This window comes from Misgurnus anguillicaudatus, chromosome 21 (assembly GCF_027580225.2).
Source record: "Misgurnus anguillicaudatus chromosome 21, ASM2758022v2, whole genome shotgun sequence".
NCBI classification, from domain to species: domain Eukaryota; kingdom Metazoa; phylum Chordata; class Actinopteri; order Cypriniformes; family Cobitidae; genus Misgurnus; species Misgurnus anguillicaudatus.
In genome coordinates, this window is record NC_073357.2 from 31740336 (window position 1) to 31761113 (window position 20778).

Below are 20778 nucleotides of genomic sequence, written 5' to 3' on the forward strand. Positions count from 1 at the left end.
AACACATATCGCAAAATATCACACAAACAACTCCAAAGACCATGCCTTTACATTTCACTACACATCTCTTATTTTAAAATAATGACACGTTTATTAATAATATTTCTAATGCTGATGAAGATTTGAATGATTAATCTTTAGCAAATGAAGAACATCAGTGTGCGTGTGTGTGTGTGTGTGTGTGCATGCGTGTGGTGTGTGTGTGTGTGTGTGTGTGTGTGTGTGTGTGTGTGTGTGTGTGTGTGTGTGTGTGTGTGTGTGTGTGTGTGTGTGTGTGTGTGTGTGTGTGTGTGTGTGTGTGTGTGTGTGTGTGTGCGTGCGTGCGTGCGTGTTTGTGAGAGACAGAGAGAGTGAGATTCCGTAAACATAGAAGAGTACAAAGATGATGATATTGCTCAGTAGATGATGATATACTTACTAAAACGGAACACTCTAAAAAAACAAACGGTGCTATATAGCACCAAAACTGCTGCTTTGGATCGTAATCATAGAAGAACCGTTTTTAGTGCCACATAGCACCGGTGAAGCACCGGTGTAGAACCATATAGGGGCCATATAGCACCACTATAGCACCACATATGGTTCTACAAAGCACTATATGGTTCTACACAGGTGCTTCACTGGTGCTTCACCGGTGCTATATGGCACTAAAAACGGTTCTTCTATGATTACGATCAAAGCAACAGTTTTGGTGCTATATAGCACCGTTTGTTTTTTTAGAGTGTGTACTGTCTTGATGAGCAAAATGACCCAAGAAAATAAGTCTAGCCTTTAGACATAAAACACAAACTTTAAGTAATTTAGTGCCTAAAACCAGCAAAAAATCTGCCAATGGAATAAGAACATTTTTCTTGAAATAAGTTTACTTTTTTCATAAACACTTAATTCAAGAACAATTTTCTTGTTCCATTGGCAGATTTTTTGCTTGTTTTAGGCACAAATTTGCTTAAATTTTATTTTATACAAGACAAAAATAAGTAAGAAAGTCATTTTTGCAGTGCATTACTTGTGTGCATTTTGAGGCAAAACAAAGGGCATTGATGTGTTTTAAGATATGTCAGTGCAAATTTTTTTCAGTTTGGACAGCTTTTACATTTATTTTAGTCTATCACTAGTCTAATCCCTGTCCAGGAAACCATTCCATAATGTATCAAAAATCCTAGCTGTTTTTCAGCACACCCACTATTAAAGGAACATTCCACTTTTATGGAAATATGCTCATTTTCCAGCTCCCCTATAGAGTTAAATAATTTGATTCTTATAATTTTGGAATCCATTCAGCTGATCTCCGGGTCTGGCACTAGCACTTTTAGCATAGTTTAGCACAATCCATTGAATCTGATTAGACCATTAGCATCGCGCTAAAAAAATAACCAATATTTTTCCTATTTAAAACTTGACTCTTCTGTAGTTACATTGTGTACTAAGACTGACGGAAAACTAAAAGTTTCAATTTTCTTGGCAGATATGGCTGGAAACTATACTCTCATTCTGGCATAATAATCAAGGACTTTGGTGATATAACATGGCTGCAGCAGGCGTACTGATATTACACACTGCCCGAAAATAGTGCCCTGCTATTGAAAGTAACCAAGGTATGGTCTAATCAGATTTTATGGATTGTGCTAAGCTACGCTAAAAGTGCTAGCGGCAGACCCGGAGATCAGCTGAATGGATTCCATAACAGACTCAAATGTTTAACACTGAGGGGAGCTGGACAATGAGCATATTTTCAAAAGAAGTGGAATGTCCCTTTAAACATCACTTAATATTTTGTGCCTTGGACCTATACTTTAACACAGAAAAGTCACACAAAATTCAAACTAAATAATGCTAATTGTAATGAACTTAAAATTAATAGTAAAAAAATGTTGTGAGGAATACCTATTAACCTTTGTGCCAAAATATTTTCATTATTTATCAAATATTTATTTAAAAACATTAAAACTTGATTTTCACTACAGGGGGCCTTTATTAATTAACTTGTTACTTGTGTATAGATTGACCGGTATCATAGATGCTGGAATGGCATTAAAGAATAAATCGACAAACAAACAAACAAAAAGGGGGCCTTTAAATGATCTGGCAAGGACAGTCAATTGTAAGGAGCAAAAGATACAGTTCGTCTAATTCTTGGTTTGTCTCATAACATTAGCTCAAGTCATTAAAAAAGTTGATACGGTCATTGCTTCAGGGAGTGAGAGGGAACTTGACCATTGGAACAAGATAGGTACACATACAGTATTATACCTTGTCTGACAGTCAATTTGAAAAACATATTGCTGACACGTTAAAGCAGATTAAATTAATAAATATCTCCTTAATGTTTTTTGTTGTTGTTGAATTAGCATGACTGAGAAGTTTGATCTGATGAGGCAGGAGAACTAGGCATACCCAAAGGCCATTTTACAAAGCAATTACACAGTTAGGTGATTTTATAATATCCCTCTATTTGAATGATTACTCGTAAGCACAACAATATCTGCGGGAGTACTATGTAAAAGGTATATTTTCAAAATAAAAATATAAGTGTTAATATATTTAACAAATATTTGGGCAATCAAATGCCTTGTTTGCATATTGTGACATTTTAGCAACAACAAAAAAACTGAAAGGGCGTGTTGTATAACCAGGCCTTAAGTTGATGGAATAACGTGACGTTGCTTTTGCATCTGATCTCCTCATTTGGAGAGCCCATTAGAACAACTGTAAGCTATCTTATACTACTTAATGATGCTGCCTTGAGAAGTGTAAAAAGCAATTGCAAGACATTGAGGACATGCACCCAACAATAAAATTAACTTATTGGAAAAAATTATTCCAAAACGTTTTGGTAAGTTTAAACTCTTAGCTCACTTTTAGCTGGTGTTAAAGTTGTTGCCCCACTGACAAGCTGAAAGAGCCACATTTGAGCATTATTTCCAACTGTGTATTTATTATAGAACTACAAAAAACTGTTGCAGTTTCTAGTTGTGTTGTGGATACTCAGTAATGCCACAATGGACAAATAAGTGGGAATAAGTGATAAAGCGAAACATTTTATTATAAAATCATCAGTATAGGGATGCCTTTCATTTGAAAGACTTGCATGTTTGGCTAAACAGGAAGCAGTGAAATACATCTGAAAGGCAGCTGCTGACCTACACAAAGGTGAGCTCTATAATGAAAGTATATGTGAGAGTGTCTCATATATCTGGTCTCTAGATGTGTGACTTCCAGGAGCCAAACACAGTCAGCAGTCTCTTAAAAGGAAGAGGCCATATTTCACTAATAAGCATTTTATCACTAACCAAACTCCATTGTTCAGATCAATCAATTGTAAAGGACAACCCCAAGTTGATATGGGGAGGTAAGGACGGCTGAAGCTAAATGTCTTCCGTGTATCTTTATTTTATCACCACTGTATATAGTACATTACTCCATAGCACATAAGCACCATACTTGAAAGAATTCTGTGTAAGAGATGGTTTGTTGTGCATGCAAGTGAACATGTGTGCACATATCCTGTCTGACGCTTGTCTGACGAAAGCAGGAGCAGTAGGGGAATGATGATGGGATCAGTCTGTTGCCATGGTGACCACAGCATCACACAGAATTCCAAGGACAATGGAATGTCACAATCTTACACTGACATTCCCAGACATACGTGACAAATCGGACCACACACGACTGATACCAAGAATGAAGACAATCACCGAATGCATTATTTCATACTGCTTTACTCGAGAGTTTGTGATATGTCATGTGTAAACAAGTTACACAACACATTTACACCAATAATTTATTTTCCTTCAAAATGTTTGAGAATCTTGCCTATCAGAGTCAGACAATCAATATCCTTGAGTAATATCATTCTTCTGTAACTTCCTAATGAACACTCAACTGCTAAATAAAATACTGGAGTGTCTCTATAAAATCTGTATTATTCCTGACTGTATTGCATCAGAGTCTATGCTTTTAAACAACCATGTACATTAATTTGGTTAGAACATTTGGGGGATTTTGAAGTGACAACTGTACACGTTGTTATTAATTATTATATAAATATTTCGGGGGGTTGTATTGGCTTTAATTATTGGAGGGGGTTACTTACATTGTGCCATACACTCACCTAAAGGATTATTAGGAACACCTGTTCAATTTCTCATTAATGCAATTATCTAATCAACCAATCACATGGCAGTTTATTTAATGCATTTGGGATGTGGTCCTGGTCAAGACAATCTCCTGAACTCCAAACTGAATGTCAGAACGTGAAAGAAAGGTGATTTAAGCAATTTTAAGCGTGGCATGGTTGTTGATGCCAGATGGGCCGGTCTGACTATTTCACAATCTGCTCAGTTACTGGGATTTTCACGCACAACCATTTTTTAGGGTTTACAAAGAATGGTGTAAAAAGGGAAAAACCAGTATCCAGTATGCGGCAGTCCTGTGGGGGAAAATGGCTTGTTGATGCTAGAGGTCAGAGGAGAATGGGCCGACTGATTCAAGCTGATAGAAGAGCAACTTTGACTGAAATAACCACTCATTACAACCGAGGTATGCAGCAAAGCATTTGTGAAGCCACAACACGCACAACCATGAAGCGGATGGGCTACAACAGCAGAAGGTACCACTCATCTCCACTACAAATAGGAAAAAGAGGCTACAATTTGCACAAGCTCACCAAAATTGGATAGTTTGAAGACTGGAAAAATGTTGCCTGGTCTGATGTGTCTCGATTTCTGTTGAGATATTCAGATGGTAGAGTCAGAATTTGGCGTAAACAGAATGAGAACATGGATCCATCATGCCTAGTTACGACTGTGCAGGCTGGTGATAGTGGTGTAATGGTGTGGGGGATGTTTTCTTAGCACACTTTAGGCCCATTAGTGCCAATTGGGCATCATTTAAATGCCACGGCCTACATGAGCATTGTTTCTGACCATGTCCTTCCCTTTATGACCACAGTGTACCCATCCTCTGATGGCTACTTCCAGCTGGATAATGCACCATGTCACAAAGCTCGAATAATTTCAAATTGGTTTCTTGAACATGACAATGAGTTCACTGTACTAAAATGGCCCCCAAAGTCACCAGATCTCAACCCAATAGAGCATCTTTGGGATGTGGTGAAATGGGAGCTTCGTGCCCTGGATGTGCATCCCACAAATCTCCATCAACTGCAAGATGCTTTCTTATTAATATTGGTCAACATTTTTAGAGAATGCTTTCAGAATTAAGACAGTTCTGAAGGTGAAAGGGTGTCAAACACAGTATTAGTATGGTGTTCCTAATGATCCTTTAGGTGAGTGTATAGTCATATGGTAAAGATAGCTACTAACACATATATTGTCTTGCTCAGTCAGCATTTTTTTTTTTGTAGGGATTGACCACGCAAAGCCGGCAACCAGCCATCAGTCCCAAATGTTTAGACACTGACATATCCTCTTTTGTAGCCTATACAGAAAACAGGTTAAGACACTAATAGCAAACAATACGTCAGTATTAGCAGGAATATGTGGGCTGCATACTATTTACCCTATTGTGTGTACATAAAGAGAGTGATACAAGCAACTGTAAAAAATTAAAGTTTTGTAAGTATTTAGCATAAGACCCATTTTGATTGAGGTACAACTGAGTATCCACTGCTTATGTCATCCTTTTTTTAGAGTCATAGATGTAATATCCATTATGCCTCCATTTTTAAAAACAAAAAGGTGCCCACAACCTGTACACTTCATACGTAGAGAGAAATGGATTTGATAATCTAGTTTGTTTTGTCATCAACATGCAATCACATATTGGTCAATAGAGACCTGTCAGATGTGCTTAAATATGCACAGATTCAGACTTTCCCTGCAGATTTGATTCTGTAACTTATAAAGCCAGAGTATTTACTCACCACTACAGTAGGCTATTATAAAGTCTAATACAATCTTTCAACTCATCGTACTGTACATCATTAGTGCATAGTTTGCCCAAGACGTAATTGCAATGGGATTAAAATATCCATAACACTGACGTAGCACCTGAAACCTTGGCACCGGTCTCTCTTTTCAGACTCCTCTGCATGGACCGAGCGCACCCAAAGAATGTGACTCAGGTCTGAGCGAGTCTGAAGATACGTGACAGGTGACCTGCTGCTCTCAAAAGGCTTCACACGGGTCACCAAACACGCGCTCGTTGACTCATAACGTACGCCAAAGAAAATTAATTACCCATTACGCATTGCAGCCCTCGTGCTGGGTACGGATTCGCGCAGATACTCGAGGATTTTCCCGCTTGATTGCGCAGCATCAGCACCGCCAGAATCGAGACACGTGTGTCAGTGACGGGGATAACCCGTTTGTGATGATGAAAACATGTTAATATACTGACCTGAACCGTGCAAGCGTATTCCGAGTCGTCCAGCAGTCGCACCGTACAGTTGAATTCCCTGTCAAGACTACCGCTGCCACTCATCAGTCGACTCAACATATTGGCCAGTCAATAGAGACGCAGGGCACGAGAGCATTTAGGATGAGCGCAACATGTCCCTCGCTGCAGACATACCCAACAGACCCTTCTCGGTAATCAGGAGACCTTTTGAGTCATTGCTCCCCATCATTATCCTCTGGATCGGACGGTGTAGTCTCCTCTGCCGTTGGTGATTTTATGCCAACGTTGGAGGTAGTCCAATGCACTGAATAGACCCAGGCACAACAGCCCATCCATATTCATGCATTATTTCTGGGGAGGGCTGAGGCAGATTTATTCACTGAAAGCAGGTTAATGATGATAAAGGTTTCAGGAGATGAATTTGTCTTATTAAAAATCTGAGAAGAAAATCTGAACAGTAGCCTACACGACCCTCATCCTGTACAAAAAGTACATCACGATCCGCTTGTAAGGGTTAAGAAAAATTGTTGGAAATTCTGTAATAGGCTTATGATGGTGTCTGGGGTAACTCACACCAATGAGTCATTCATTTTTTTTATTTTTTATTTCATAGGTGCCCAGGGATGTTGCAAAATATTTCCTGAGATGCCTGATATTCGTCTTTAAAAATAAATAAGTATTAAAAGTACTTCCCTGTGGTGTAAAACAGGCATTTTAAATGCAAACATTACTCTGCTTGGCAAGCCTGCATCTTAAACCATTGTTGTGTTATGTTTGTGATTATTAGTAATAGAACAAACATATTAAAAAAATATATATTATTTAATTTCAATTTAATTACTTTATTTACTTATAATAAAATAAGTAATAAAATAAAAAAGCATTTATTTATTTTAATTACTCTGTTAATACCAGGCAGAAATATAAACAACTCAAAAGAACAAAATGAATTTAATTTACATTACAAATCATTATATTCTCTATTTCCCTTTTGGGGTGACATATGCAACATTATACCAGGGTCACATTTGTAACAGTAAACACTGCATAAAGAGAGTAAAAATACAGTCTGTAAATCTAGAAAAATATAGTTTGAACTGCACATTCAGTTGATGTTTGATAAGTATCGAGACACAACGTAAAATCCAGTGCTGTATAGCCACAATAACTTACAGTTGGTGATGCAGTTGGCACTTACAGTTACAGTACACAGTTACGATTTGCATATAATAATTGCTAATAATCTTCAACATCATGGACATTTGAGAGTGTACTGTGATATTATTGCCAAACTACTATTCTTCATTTAAATGAAAGTCTATGCATTGAAAATTGACAAAGTAGGATTCCCTTCCCGTTAAAAAAAAAGATGTGGGTACATAAAGGTATAGCAGTTTCACAGACAAGACTTAGATCAGGACAGGATTAGGCATTAGTTCAATCAGGACATTAAGAAGCTTTTATAAATGTGACATTACTGGTGTGCGTCTTAAGAAAAAACAATGGCACTGAAATATTTTAAGATATGTCAGTGCAAGATGTTTTGAGACAACTCAAACATAAATCTTGTCTGTGAAACAGGGCTTTTATGATAAACTTTGCACATAATTTAGTGCAAAGCTCTGCAGTCATAATTATTTTTATTTTTTTAAAGAGGTCACTTCTGGTTGGCTTCAGGCATCATTTAAGACGGCTTGTTTAAATCGCACAAGACTGATAAATCAGTTGATTATCTCCAAGGAGAGATAAAGGCAGAGAAGTGAAAAAAGTTCTATGTGCTGGTGGCAACATTTGTTTTCTTATCATTAAAGAAGCTCCTGAGCATTAGCACTTGGCCAATGCTAACCACAAACAGGATGAGGGCCTCGCCAATGGACCAATAGAACACTCGCACGTTCAGGTCTTCTGCTCTGGTTCGGTCTAGAGCCTCCTGAAGACGGTACCAAGTCTGAGAGTCTGAAACCGCCCTCAGTATCTCATGGATAGACATGCAGGATGACTCCATCTGTGTGAGTTATTCAGAGGTTCATATCAAATTAGGTTCATATTAGCACAGTATGTAGGAAACACAGAGAAAATCAACAATGTTTGTGTGGATAAAGTGTGTCCCAAATCACATACTTATGCACTATTCTAAGCCATTTTGTAGTATAAATAGTGCAAATAGTGTGTTCACATTTGAAATTCCAAAAAAGAAAGTGCACTTTAAACACCCGGATGAGGCACTCATTTAACTGACTAACTGCAGTGTGATAACAACAGATAACCCTGACATTAAAAGAACAATGTACAAATTAATTTTTATTGACTTGCATTGTACCTTACACTTTACCTCATTTGCACTTGTCTGGCAACCCGGTTATATCTCTGTGGTTAATAATAAAAGCAAGTGTTCTATTCGGGATGATACTACTCTTCTAAAACATACACATTAGACTAGTTGGTTAAGTACATAGTGCATAGTTTAAGTGCATAGTATGTTATTTAGGAAACAGCTGTAGTGTTTGTGTACCAGTCAGTTTCTCATCTGTGTGAGTTGTGTTGAGCTGCTCGTATCAGGCAGTAAAGGTCTCTCATCTCCAGTTCTAAAGTCCAGGTAAACGGTTTTGTGAGAGAAGGTTGAGAACTCGTTGCTAAAGCAAACCTTGTACTCTCCCTTCATGGCCGTTGTATGGGAAAAACTATCATATTGCTTCTTTCGTTCGTCATACAGTATATTATTCAGTGGATCTGCCACAAAACAGTCAACATCATAGTTCCCCCCAGCAATAACCTGCGTGAGAAAGAAAAGTTTTGATATTGAGAAGACATTTCACAAAGGTATATATAATATATATATATATATATATATATATATATATATATATATATATATATATATATATATATATATATATATATATATTATCCAGTACAGACACTTTAAGATTTTACTACTACTAATCTTTTCATCATTCATTTCGAGAAAATGTACATGCTGAACTTGTTTGACAACATTTCCCAGTACCCCGATGGTATGCAGTATGGTTTTATTGTGTACCTTTTCACTTAACAGCTATAACAAATTCATTATAGTAATGCATAGTACTGTACCATGTCTTGTTAACAGTTACGTAAGCAAGTTTGTGGAAATCTTTAAAGAGATTTTTAGAGATAATAATTCAACTAAAAAAAACATAATTCATAAATTGAAAAAATCTGAAAGACCTTCAACTTAGGAAAAGCTAGATAAGCAGCGCCTATTACGCAATATTGATAAGAAACTTTGTCAGTGCAATAACCTGAAAGTCGATGTCAAACTTCACTCCTTGCTCTAGATCCTCGTAATAACATTGCTTCTCGTTATCAGGCAATTCAAATGTCAATTCGGTGGCGTTTATATAGGCTGTGTACACCACTAAAAGTAAAAGCCACCCGTGCCGCATGCTGTTTAAATTAACGTTACGATTATTCTTTAAAATTAAAAGAAATCCTCCTCCATTGAGTTAAAGTTTACGTGTATTAAACACCGACGATCTCAGCTGACTCAAAACACCACTGACGTGGCAGGACGACAAGCTGCTTCCGGGTTATTTTGTATTTATTTATTTTTTCAAAATAAATAAGAGCTAAATTATTTCAGAAACCACTAGGGAGTCAGTGTAAGTGTCAGTTATTTTTCATGGCTGGAAAATAATATATGATTAGTGCATTTACATTTTAACATTGGTCTTAAAAATGAAATATGTTTCCTTGGTGTATTATCAATATTTGAATTTATCTTTAATAAACATTAAATAACAGTGAGAAACGTTTGCATGAGATTTTGGGGATTTAACCTAAAATGCTGACTTATTGCTCTGTTACTGCCTTAAACTTTGCCATGAGGCACAAGGTTAGGTAGTACACATCCTGTTTTTTATTCATTCTAAAATTCTGAACAGTGAACATAGAAGGGCAATACAATTACTTATATCAAATATGACAAATACAACAGACAGGAATTTTAAAAGGGGGAAAAAAGAAAAGAAATTCACATTGAAATTGATATAAAATATTACAAATTTATAGTCAAATGATAGATTTAAGGCTTTACAGTAATCTAATTTTTTTTGCTTTGTTATTTCTTATTTCTTTTAATGTGTACATGTAGTGATTTAGTTATATTTTAAAATGAGTAAAAGTTTTTTTTCACAGCCCACTTACATTTATGGATAAAGAATTTTCCATATATAATTAACAAATTCAAAATGAAGCACATTTTTAAATCAATAGAACCATCATAAAAAAATAAAATGTCCTTTTCATTAAATTGTATATTAATGTTAGTATTATTTAAAAAAAATCCAAAATAATTTTGTCTACATACAATTATAAAGCAAATGGATAATGCTCTCATTTTCTCTTCCACAAAAAAACACATTTCAAGTAAATATCTATACAAAATTTAGCAATTATCTGTTTTACAGGGTATATGCGATGAATAATCTTAAATGATACCTTCCTAATTTTATTGGTGATACAAAATCCTCAGAAAATTGTAAAGGTCTTAGTTATTCCATTTAACACCTTGAATTTGTGATCTCCAAAAACTCTGACAAATTGTTCTAAGAAAATTATTAATACATTTTTATATTTTAAAAGTACACCATCAAATTTTAGACAAAGATCAAAGATTGTTTTTTCATCATCACCCACTATTACATAAAATGGCTCGATTTTAAGTTACTTTTAGAAAAGGTGCCACTATGTTGCACATTTTGCAGTTCGAAAACTTCCAAAGAGTTTTGCGTTGCTAGGCTGCCTCAAGTTTAAGCCACCAAGAATGTCATCGATGGGGTTATATATTAACTATTTATTATGAGTCTGTTGGCTGCTGTTTCTGTAGATGCCAACTGCATACATTCTACGGTAACAATCGAACTTTTATTTTGAAATTCGATACGGCCTGGAACGTGAATCCACCTTCCTTGTTTACCCTAACCCCCCCCCCTCCTTCGGGGGCGTCGACCTTTTTGCAGGCACGTTCAGGCTACAACCTTAGTTAATAAATGTTTTTTCAACAAGATAGCTTTAATGTAGAAGAAACTGTGCTGCCGTTATACGAGTATCAGACAGTGTAACTAGGATCTACCGGCTGAGAAATGCAGGATTACACAAAGCAAGTAAAAGAATTTGTGGACGAACACCGTGTGGCACTCACAGTTGTACTTGCTTCAGGTAGGATAAAGTGCATACCATGAGTTTGCTTATTAGCTGTTGTCTAAAATTATGGGTTACATTAGTTCTTCCACTATCATGGAAAACTTACAGTTATAAAACATTTTTAAATACTTTTTTAAACAAGTTTCTGGACCTGGAAAGTCAATATTTTTAAATAATATTTAAAAATAAAAATGTAATTTACAGTGTTGCAAATTATTTTTATTCTGCATATTTTTTAGCGCTGCACGATAAATCGCATGCGATTGTCACGCGCATTTCGTCAGTAAAACTAATAAACAGCCTGCGATTATGAATGCGATATTTCCCCGCTTGTCAGTGAACTATGGCTCTGTGTAGTAAATGCCGCACCATCTGAAAGCAGCTGATGATGGCGATTATTACTAATCAAGGAACCAGCTGACGAAATGCACGTGACAATATATACGTAAATATATAAACTATGATTTGTCATACAGACAAAAAAGTGCAATCTCTGTATCAGGGATCTCCAACCCCTGTTTATGGAGAGTTTCCTTCCAGCATATTTCTGTCACAGTTCTCCACTTTTCCAACTTGTTTAGTAGGTGGAGTTATGCTGGTTGGGTTTGGAGCTGAAGCTGAACTCGCAAGTAGCTCTCCAGGAGCAGGGCTGAAGACCCCTGTTCTGTAAAGTCCTCATCCAGGATTTAAATGTAATATAACTAACGAACGATCAAAACCACATAAAGTGTGCGAATGCATTCAAACATACTGAAAAGTATTGTAATATTAGTTTATTAGTTTAATATTTTCTTATTGTATGCGTTAAAGCTTACAACCTTTGCCTGTGCTTGCGAAAGGTACAGAGGTCGTGAGAGACCGCGATAATGTTAGGCGATAACGTCAGTAAATCACTAGTGGAGTTCAGCTGCATACAAAAGCCTTATTTGGAAAGTAATTGAACTGAACACAGCTGGCAAGGCGCTAGGGCTTAAAGAGATAGTTCACCCAAAAATGAAAATTCTGTCATCATTAATTCGAGTTCTATTCGTGTTATTCTAAACCTGAATGAGTTTTTTTTATGAACACAAAATAAGATATTTCGATAAATGATGGTAAGCACACAGCTGATTGTAACCACTGACTTCCATACTAGTAAAACAAATATTATTGAAGTATTGGGATTAATGATGAAGATATTTGATAAATGATGGTGCCCATTAAATTTCTTCGTATTTGTTTTTCCTACTATGGAAGTCAATGGTTACAATCAGCTGTATCACGCGTTTAGGGACACACCCATCGAAGTTAAGTAGGGCTTATTTATTGTAAACTAATTTATATGTTTGTTGACATTTTAATATCATGTGTTGAGTTATAGTTCTGAGAATTAAACTGACTTTGAAATGTTCTTCCAGGAATAACCTGTCAACTCTCCTGTTTTTTACTGGATTCTTCTGTATTTTACCATTCTATCCCACTATCATCCCATCTAAATATTTTCCCGTATTTCTCCCATATTTTTAATCTTTCTATAAAAAATCCCACTGGGCATATTTGCTACATTAACTATACCCTGTAACCTCACTCAGATTTAGCGGCAATAAAACAAGAAGAAAAAGAACAGCATCTCAAGTCGTACATCCCAGTCCTCATGTACACAAACTCCAACATTTGGAAGTGTTCTCTGCCGTGTGCATTTCATTCTTTCTAACTTATCGTGATGCGAAAAACTAATATAGAAGTGTTTATCATAATTTACATATATTAGTAAAAGATGCCTGAAAATGTTGTTCTGAACCAGTAACAAAACACCATTTTAAAGTTGACATGTCAAGCTGTAATCAGTTTTAATTAATTTATTCAGACTTCTGCATTTCAGACTTAGTCAAGTCAAAGTCATCAAATTTTTTTGAACCAGTTACAAGACACATCCATTAGATTTCAGATGTAGTTTGTATAAATGTAAGCATATGGATGCTGTTTTTGCTCTTTGTTTTGCACTTTGTAGACAGTGCATATATTGCATCATTACGTTATACGCTCTCTCACTGTACCTCAAGGCAGATAATGCACTAAAAAATTGTGCTGTGGACAGTTTAAAAAATTAGACAAAAGTATTATTCTTGTCAACATGCTTAATTTATAATGATATATTGAAAGGCTGGATCTCAGGTGAGTAACATTAATATATGTTGCACTTGTGCCGGTAGGTGTCAGTGTCTTTGCTCTGCGGAAATGGTTGGCCGGCGGAGTCTGCCGAAGCAAAGTTCGCTTGGATGGAAAAACTGTTCTGATCACAGGAGCCAACTCCGGGATTGGTAAAGAGACAGCGGTGGATATAGCCAGGAGAGGTCAGCTCATTTTAAAGACCTCTAAGGATGCTTTAAAGTATTAGTTGATCCAACATCATATTGTGATCTTGTTTTTATGTTCAATCCAGATTGTCACTATTGATTGATGATTGATATTGATTGATGTTTATACTAATTGATATTTAGTTTCTTCTTCTTGAATGGAGCATGAGGTGGCTTGAAGATAATGACAGATCCACAGATGGGGAAAATGACAGTGACATAGGATATAGGTCTTTGACGTCAAAAATGCTGTTTGTTTGTAAAAAAACAAAAAAAAAAAACATTTCAGATGCCAATGGTTTCTTGTCACATTTCAAGATAAACGGTACACTTTACTCTCCTTTTTTAAACATTAGTGGCACTGATTCCATTTTTTGTGTTCTGAGTAAACTGTTAGGATATAATGAATTCTAGCATTAAAAAAACTAGTTTTAAAAGCACCAAATGACTGTACCCCCCTCTTTCTTATTATCGAGTACAGTTATCATTGTTGTGCAACAGAGTTTGCTAATGGCCAGACAGTTGTAGAAATACATTGCATTGCACCAAGTTGGTTGATCCTAACACAGTTACTTTATATATTCCCCATTTTTCAGGTGCAAGGGTGATTATGGCCTGCAGAGACATGGACAGAGCCAACAAGGCAGCAGAGGAGATCAGGAAGAGGAGTGGAAATGGCAACATTGTTGTGAGGAGGTTGGATCTTGCCTCCCTGCAGTCTGTTAGAGCTTTGGCCAAGGAAATAAAGGATAATGAAGATAGATTGGATATCCTTATTAATAATGCTGGTAAGGAATATGATTGTTGATTTCATAACAAGATATTTATTGTACTTTTCTCCATTAAACCTTTCTTTAACTTCTCAACAGGGGTAATGATGTGCCCAAAGTGGCAGACAGAAGATGGCTTTGAGATGCAGTTTGGGGTGAACCACCTTGGCCATTTTCTGCTTACCAACTTACTTCTGGATTTGTTGAAGAAATCAGCACCTAGTCGTATCGTCAATGTTTCCAGTGTGGCCCATGAGACAGGTGTTTAAGACCCTTTCGGTATTCTAAGCTGCTGACAGTTTTAACCATTATCAGTAAACTGAGTTTAAAATTTTGAAACTATCTACAGGTGATTGTATTTCATTTCGGCATTATCAAGTGCCATTATTTGTGGATGAGCTATACATTCAACACATTCTTTAAAGTGTTTATTTAAAGCCTTGATTAATCTCATTTAACACACCAGATATGTTTTTTTTTTGTTTTTTGATGAATAGGCAAGATTCATTTTGATGATATCAATTTGGACAAAAACTACAATTCTTACACAAGCTACCTGCAGAGCAAGCTGGCTAATGTTTTGTTCAACCATGAACTAGCTGTCAGGTTGAAAGGTAAGCAATAATGAAACCTCACTCGCTTTGTCTTAATATTTCTCACAGTGTCACCCTTTAAACACTTTTCACTATTAAACATGCAGGCACAGGAGTGACAACTTACGCCCTTCATCCTGGTGTTATCCGTACTGAGCTGGGTCGACACGTTTTTTCCTCTCTATGGAAGAGAGTTCTGTTTAAACCCTTCATGTTTATGATCAAAACACCTTGGGAGGGTGCGCAGACCAGCATCTACTGTGCGGTGGATGAGAGTCTAAAGAATTCCAGTGGCCTTTACTACAGGTCAGTAGCTTTGAATGACTCTATCACATGTTTCAAATGAAATTTAGATTTTACTCATCGGTTGTTAACAACATACTGCCGACCCAAACATATTAATTTGCTATTGGTTGTGTCTCATGTCCTTTTTAATGTTGTCGTACATTGCTTTGTGTTTGATGTGTTTTGTAGTGACTGTGCACCCAAGCAGGCAGCTCCTCAGGGTAGAGATGATGCTGCGGCCCGCAGACTGTGGGACCTTAGTGCTTCCATGGTGGGCCTGGCTTGAGACATCAGTGACAATGAATTCATGAATTAACGAATCACTTTCCTTATTTCTCTCTCTGCACCTCCCTGCCACCCTCCCTCTCTTACTCTTGCACTCTTTTTATTTAAATGCTTGTCAGCATCTTAATGTCTTTTAATTGCAAATGCCAAAACTATTTATATGAATAGTATAATATGAGGAATTTATATGAGGAACAAATGGAACTTATTTTTTTTTTAATTTCAGTGAAGAGTAACTTTGTTATGAATATCAGAAATACTTCATGCAACTGCAGAAATTATACACTTTATACTTACTTTTTAAATGCAAATTGAATTGTCAATGCTTTTTTAGACTTTTGTGTATAAATGAGTAAGATTACTATTTTCATGAAACATATTTTTGAATCATGAAATAAAGGCAATTTAAGCGTTACACCTCGGATTAGTAGCAAGACATGCATTACATTTATAATCAGCTTTGAATTGAATTTTTCATTTCATTAGTTTTCATTTAATACAAATTTGAACCTTTAATCTAAGTTTATTAATGTAAATACAAAGATATAAAAACAATAACTATGGCTTGTTTTAGGCAAACATGTAAAAACAGTGTCATATGATGTTACTTATTGAACAGTCTGTATACAGCAGTGGTTCTCAAACTATCTTGGCATGCACCCCCCCCCCCATTTGGTTAACATGTTTGACATAAAACAAAAATTTGAATGAAACAAAACAAATTAAATTATATAATGTAGTGCTGTTGGTAAGTAGTCTTATTTTTTAAGGTTTAATTACACCAAATGTATAAATGTGATAAATTAACATATTTTATACATTTTCATTAAACTAGGGCCCCACTGGCACCATCTCACGGCCCCCAGTTTGAGAACCACTGGTATACAAAACACTTATTAATGAGACTTTACTATCATTTAGATCAGTGGTTCTCAAACTTTTTCAACGTGCGGCCCCCCCTTGTTTACGGTGCATTCCTTTGCGGCCCCCCAAAGCAAATTTATGACAAATGTGTTCTAAAACGTAAAATTTTAATTAAACACAACATATTAAATTATACAAAGCAGTGCTATTGGATAGTAGCCTTATTTTTTAGTTTTAATTACACAGAATTCATAATAAATTGATGTATTTTATAAAATGTCATAAAACTGGGCCCCCAGTTTGAGGACTGCTGATTTAGATAAATTAAATTCACTCAATGTTTTTTCCTATGATTAAATCAAAGAATTGTTCCACTGTAGTATCTCAAAAGAAATTTAAATTGTGTTGGATTAATGAAGAAAATGTAAAAACAAACCATGCATAGCTTATCTTCATATACTGACAACTGTTGATTAAATCTTTGAAATGCACCACATATCACCGACAAACCCTGACCTGAGATCTTAGAGGACACAATGCTGTAAGTGTCAGCCACATGCCCTTATCAGTTCTCCGTCCAACAGATTCACCATCCTTAGCTGGGCTGGAAAAGTGATAAGGAAATGTGAGTGACCATTTGAACAAACTCAAAAGTCCCACTCAGATCTCCTGAAACAAAACTCTGACAGAAGCTCCCACCTGCTCTGTCCAGCTTTATTCGTTCAGCCAAAGGAACAGCAACTGAGTCTTCTTAAATTGTCTCCCAAGATAGGTAGAGGTGCAGCTGAGATTAGCAGATCGGAAAAGACATCTGTGTTTTTTCCAAGCCAGCACAGACAGTGGACACACATCAGGATGAGTCCGTGAGTCAGTTTTCCACAAATGAGGCAGGAGGTCGTCACCGTCTAGTACAGTCGCACAGATGTACAGACGTATGTGTCTGTGGACACACCCCACATAGGAGTTTTATTTCCTCTCCACCCCACCTATCTGCAGGTCAACCCTGACATGCTATTGGCTCACATTTGGGATCACTGGTAAAACCCCTTTTGCCGAAAAAGTAATCCGTCACTTGTTGATCCCACTGTCAGTCATATTTAAAACAGCCAGTGAAAAGGGAAAGTCCAGGTCTGGTGGGTGTGTTCTTCCCAGGTGTGACTGAAATGAACATTCCAGTCTTCACATACCTGTCAGCCCCCTTTTCTTCTGCTTCCCTGGAGAGAGAGAGAGTGCAACCACACACCCTCATTAGACAAAAGATATTAGACCAAATATTTTCTGCTGTAGAAATTTTTGAGGGCTCAGTTGTCTTTCACCTGTCAAAATCGCTTAGGCTCACTTGTCACTAAATGTTTCTTCAAAGCTCTGAGATTGGAAAAGTTTAAAAGCCAAGGCTGGAGAGTTGATGCATTTGCATAATTTTAGAGGTTAACCAGGGCATTCACCAAATCTCATCTTCGCTCACTTCAAACGCTTGGCTTCTGTGCAGTCCTTTGAAACAGGTGCAAGCAGTGACACGCACTATTTACACCGAGGAATCAACATCACATCAAATTTTCTTACAGACACACCAAAGGATGTATTAGGGTGTGCGTGTGTGTTTGTCATTTGTGCACATTTGCCTCAAGGAGGTGTGAGAATGCAGGTTTGTAACATTCCAGTGAATAAGAAGTTACTATACAGCTTCTCTTTAAAGCAAGTTATAACAAGACCTTAATCATCACCCAGTGTGACTAAGAACTTATCATGTGTAATGGATGTGAGAGAAAAAAGAAAATATATGCCACTTTTTTATAAGATAGGTTGATGCTCGGTTATGGGAAAAAGACACAACAGGGAGGGATCCAGATGCTGTCCAATTAATTAGATCATGCTCATTTCTCAATCATTTCACAAATGCTATCTCATACACGGGACATGGTGCATTGACCTATCCTCTGAGCTCTCAACCAGCCATAATCTTAAAATAAAAAAAAAATACATATACTGTAAGTTATTTTTGCTATATATTTTTAGTTTCTGAAACTGTCAGAACCCCAGTTTATAATTGCTTTATATTCTTTCAAAAGCATTGTGTGCTTTTTAAACTTTGGATAGTTTGGATAGGCCTGCCTGAAAAAAGTATTTTATTTGTGTTAAGGAAACTTTTGTACAACTGTAACAAATATATTATAATTATATTGACTATATTGGTAAGTAATATATTATAAGGAACACATGAGTGCAGCCTGACTGCGGTCATGAAATGAGCCGTCTTTCCACCTGACTGCCTGTTTTGTGAGTGATGGATAGTGATGTCTTAGCATGCCTGTGTCAGGAAAAGGGAGCCAGTGACTTTGTGTGCTTTGTGGCCAATTATTTAGTTCAGTTGCTCTGGATGGTGTGAAAGTCCCATGTAAAGCAAACAAGCCTTAGTTTTCCTTTATCTGATCCCGGAGTTCCGTCCGAATCAGACACCAGGATCATCCATGTGGATAATAGGATATATGCTAAAACATCTTCAGCACCAGAGCAGGATTACAGAAAACACATTCCCAGCATTACCACTCACCTATAGGCTACTGTGCGTCCCTTTCATAAAAAAATCACTAAAATGATTTCTGTTCTTTAAATGTTTATTTTGAAAGTTTGTATTTGTGAATATCATGTAATTTTCTGTTGATAAAAGTAATTTTCTATGTATATTTTTGTTTGCTTCAACATATTTGATCTATGGCTTTTAATACAATTCAAGAAAGCACAGTAAGTCTTCAAATTTATCTGCCAGCAACTTTCCTGATAGATTGTTTTACTCATTGATTGACTGATTCATTTGTTTGTTTATACATTCATTAAATCATTCTTAATAATATTTAATTTACATTATTACTGATATACAGCATTTTATTTTGCATAATGTTTGTATAATAATGAAAATTATTATTTATTTAACAAAAACTGGGCCTTTGATTTAATAGCTTCTGAATGACTTTATGTCTCACAGCACTGTGGAGAAATTTTGGCCCGTGAGTGCTGGAGTTCAATGAGGTCATTTTTTTGGACAGCTTTCTAGGTCCCGCCACAGCATTTCAGTCAGGTTGAGTTCTGGACTTTGACTGGGCCATTGCAACTTTTGATTCTTTTTTTTTTGCTGCGCTGGGAATCAATCTTCCCAATTTCAGCCAATCTTTCAATTTTGACTTCATACTAAACAAAATGCCATTTATAGCAGAATGTAATAATCTAAAAATATATCCAGTAATATTTGTACTTTAATCTTTAAACCTAAGTCTTTAGCAACATAATAAGCACAAACTAGCTAAAATTAGTTATTTACTATTCACAACTTGAACACATAAATGTACATTAAATACACTAATTAAATAAGTAGTGAAGTACAACCATTCAAACCAAATTTTAATAAAATGAACAGGACTTCAAAAAATAATAATAGACAAATGTCTGTCTGTCTGTCTGTCTGTCTGTCAATGTGACTGTACTAGAAAACAGGCACTAGAGGGAGCCACCTTCCTTATGCTCATTCTGACAGAAAAATATTTGTTCTACTTTTACAAATATGTTTATTTAAATTATTAGTTTTATATGAAATAACTACTAACTACATGCACATATTTAAAAACAGACAATAGCAAAATAAAAAATTGCATAATGCCCGTAAGTCTAGTCTGTGTGTGCAGAACTAATGTAACTGTGCTATCGCGGGAATATAAGAAGATAAATAAAGAGAATGAAGAAATGTGTACCAGCCGCCGAGGTCTTGATATCGCCCGCTGGAGCGATTAAAATACATACCGCCTGCTTTCTCGCGATACTTTGATATCATACACCGAACGGTCTGCGTAGTATATGCGCAGCGCCCTTTGAACAAGCCTGCTATCAAACACGTTTTTATTAATTACTTCAATTTTACAAACAATTAAAATACCATAGCCTAACAACAATGAATATAACAATATAATATAAAGTAAAAATTTGCCTGAGCAAACCAGTAATTAGAAATGACAAAAATACAAAATAAGAGCACAAACTCAACATCGAAAAAAATATATTATATAGATATAATATAATAAAAAAAAAAAATATATATATATATAAAGCAAT

General features: G+C 36.1%; 3 protein-coding genes across 4 annotated transcripts in view; 1 reads left to right on the plus strand and 2 right to left on the minus strand.

Moving 5' to 3' along the window:
- frmd5b (FERM domain containing 5b) overlaps positions 1–6698 on the minus strand; it is a 28474-nt gene extending 21776 nt beyond the window's left edge. The window contains exon 1 of the mRNA XM_055202652.2: positions 6361–6698. Within this exon, the coding sequence (XP_055058627.1) occupies positions 6361–6459 (99 nt within the window). The 5' untranslated portion in view covers positions 6460–6698. The remainder of the gene's footprint in view (positions 1–6360) is intronic.
- Positions 6699–7292: 594 nt separating this feature from the next.
- Positions 7293–9844, minus strand: tmed3 (transmembrane p24 trafficking protein 3). The gene is given in 3 exon segments (XM_073858934.1): positions 7293–8365; positions 8873–9133; positions 9642–9844. Coding segments are annotated over 3 exon segments (639 nt in total). The 5' UTR covers positions 9786–9844; the 3' UTR covers positions 7293–8131.
- Positions 9845–11328: 1484 nt separating this feature from the next.
- Positions 11329–16233, plus strand: LOC129442561 (retinol dehydrogenase 11). 2 transcript variants are annotated; one of them, XM_073858932.1, is made up of 7 exons: positions 11329–11559; positions 13737–13877; positions 14477–14668; positions 14750–14911; positions 15148–15264; positions 15351–15549; positions 15718–16233. In XM_073858932.1, exons 1-7 carry the CDS (start codon positions 11484–11486, stop codon positions 15812–15814), a joined length of 984 nt encoding a protein of 327 aa, XP_073715033.1. In that variant the 5' UTR covers positions 11329–11483; the 3' UTR covers positions 15815–16233. The 2 variants fall into 2 exon arrangements, with proteins under 2 accessions (XP_073715033.1, XP_073715034.1); XM_073858933.1 differs by lacking the exon at positions 11329–11559 and adding an exon at positions 14025–14205 and having other exon boundaries at positions 13751–13877.
- The last annotated feature ends 4545 nt before the right edge of the window (positions 16234–20778 follow it).

What these genes read in the sequence shown, in the direction of transcription:
- LOC129442561 (XM_073858932.1), top strand. Translation starts at nt 11,484, where the DNA reads ATGCAGGATTACACAAAGCAAGTAAAAGAATTTGTGGACGAACACCGT. An exon ending in GGTGGATATAGCCAGGAGAG is followed by an intron (nt 13,878 to 14,476) that starts GTCAGCTCATTT and finishes CCCATTTTTCAG; the next exon opens with GTGCAAGGGTGATTATGGCC. An exon ending in CAGTGTGGCCCATGAGACAG is followed by an intron (nt 14,912 to 15,147) that starts GTGTTTAAGACC and finishes TTTGATGAATAG; the next exon opens with GCAAGATTCATTTTGATGAT.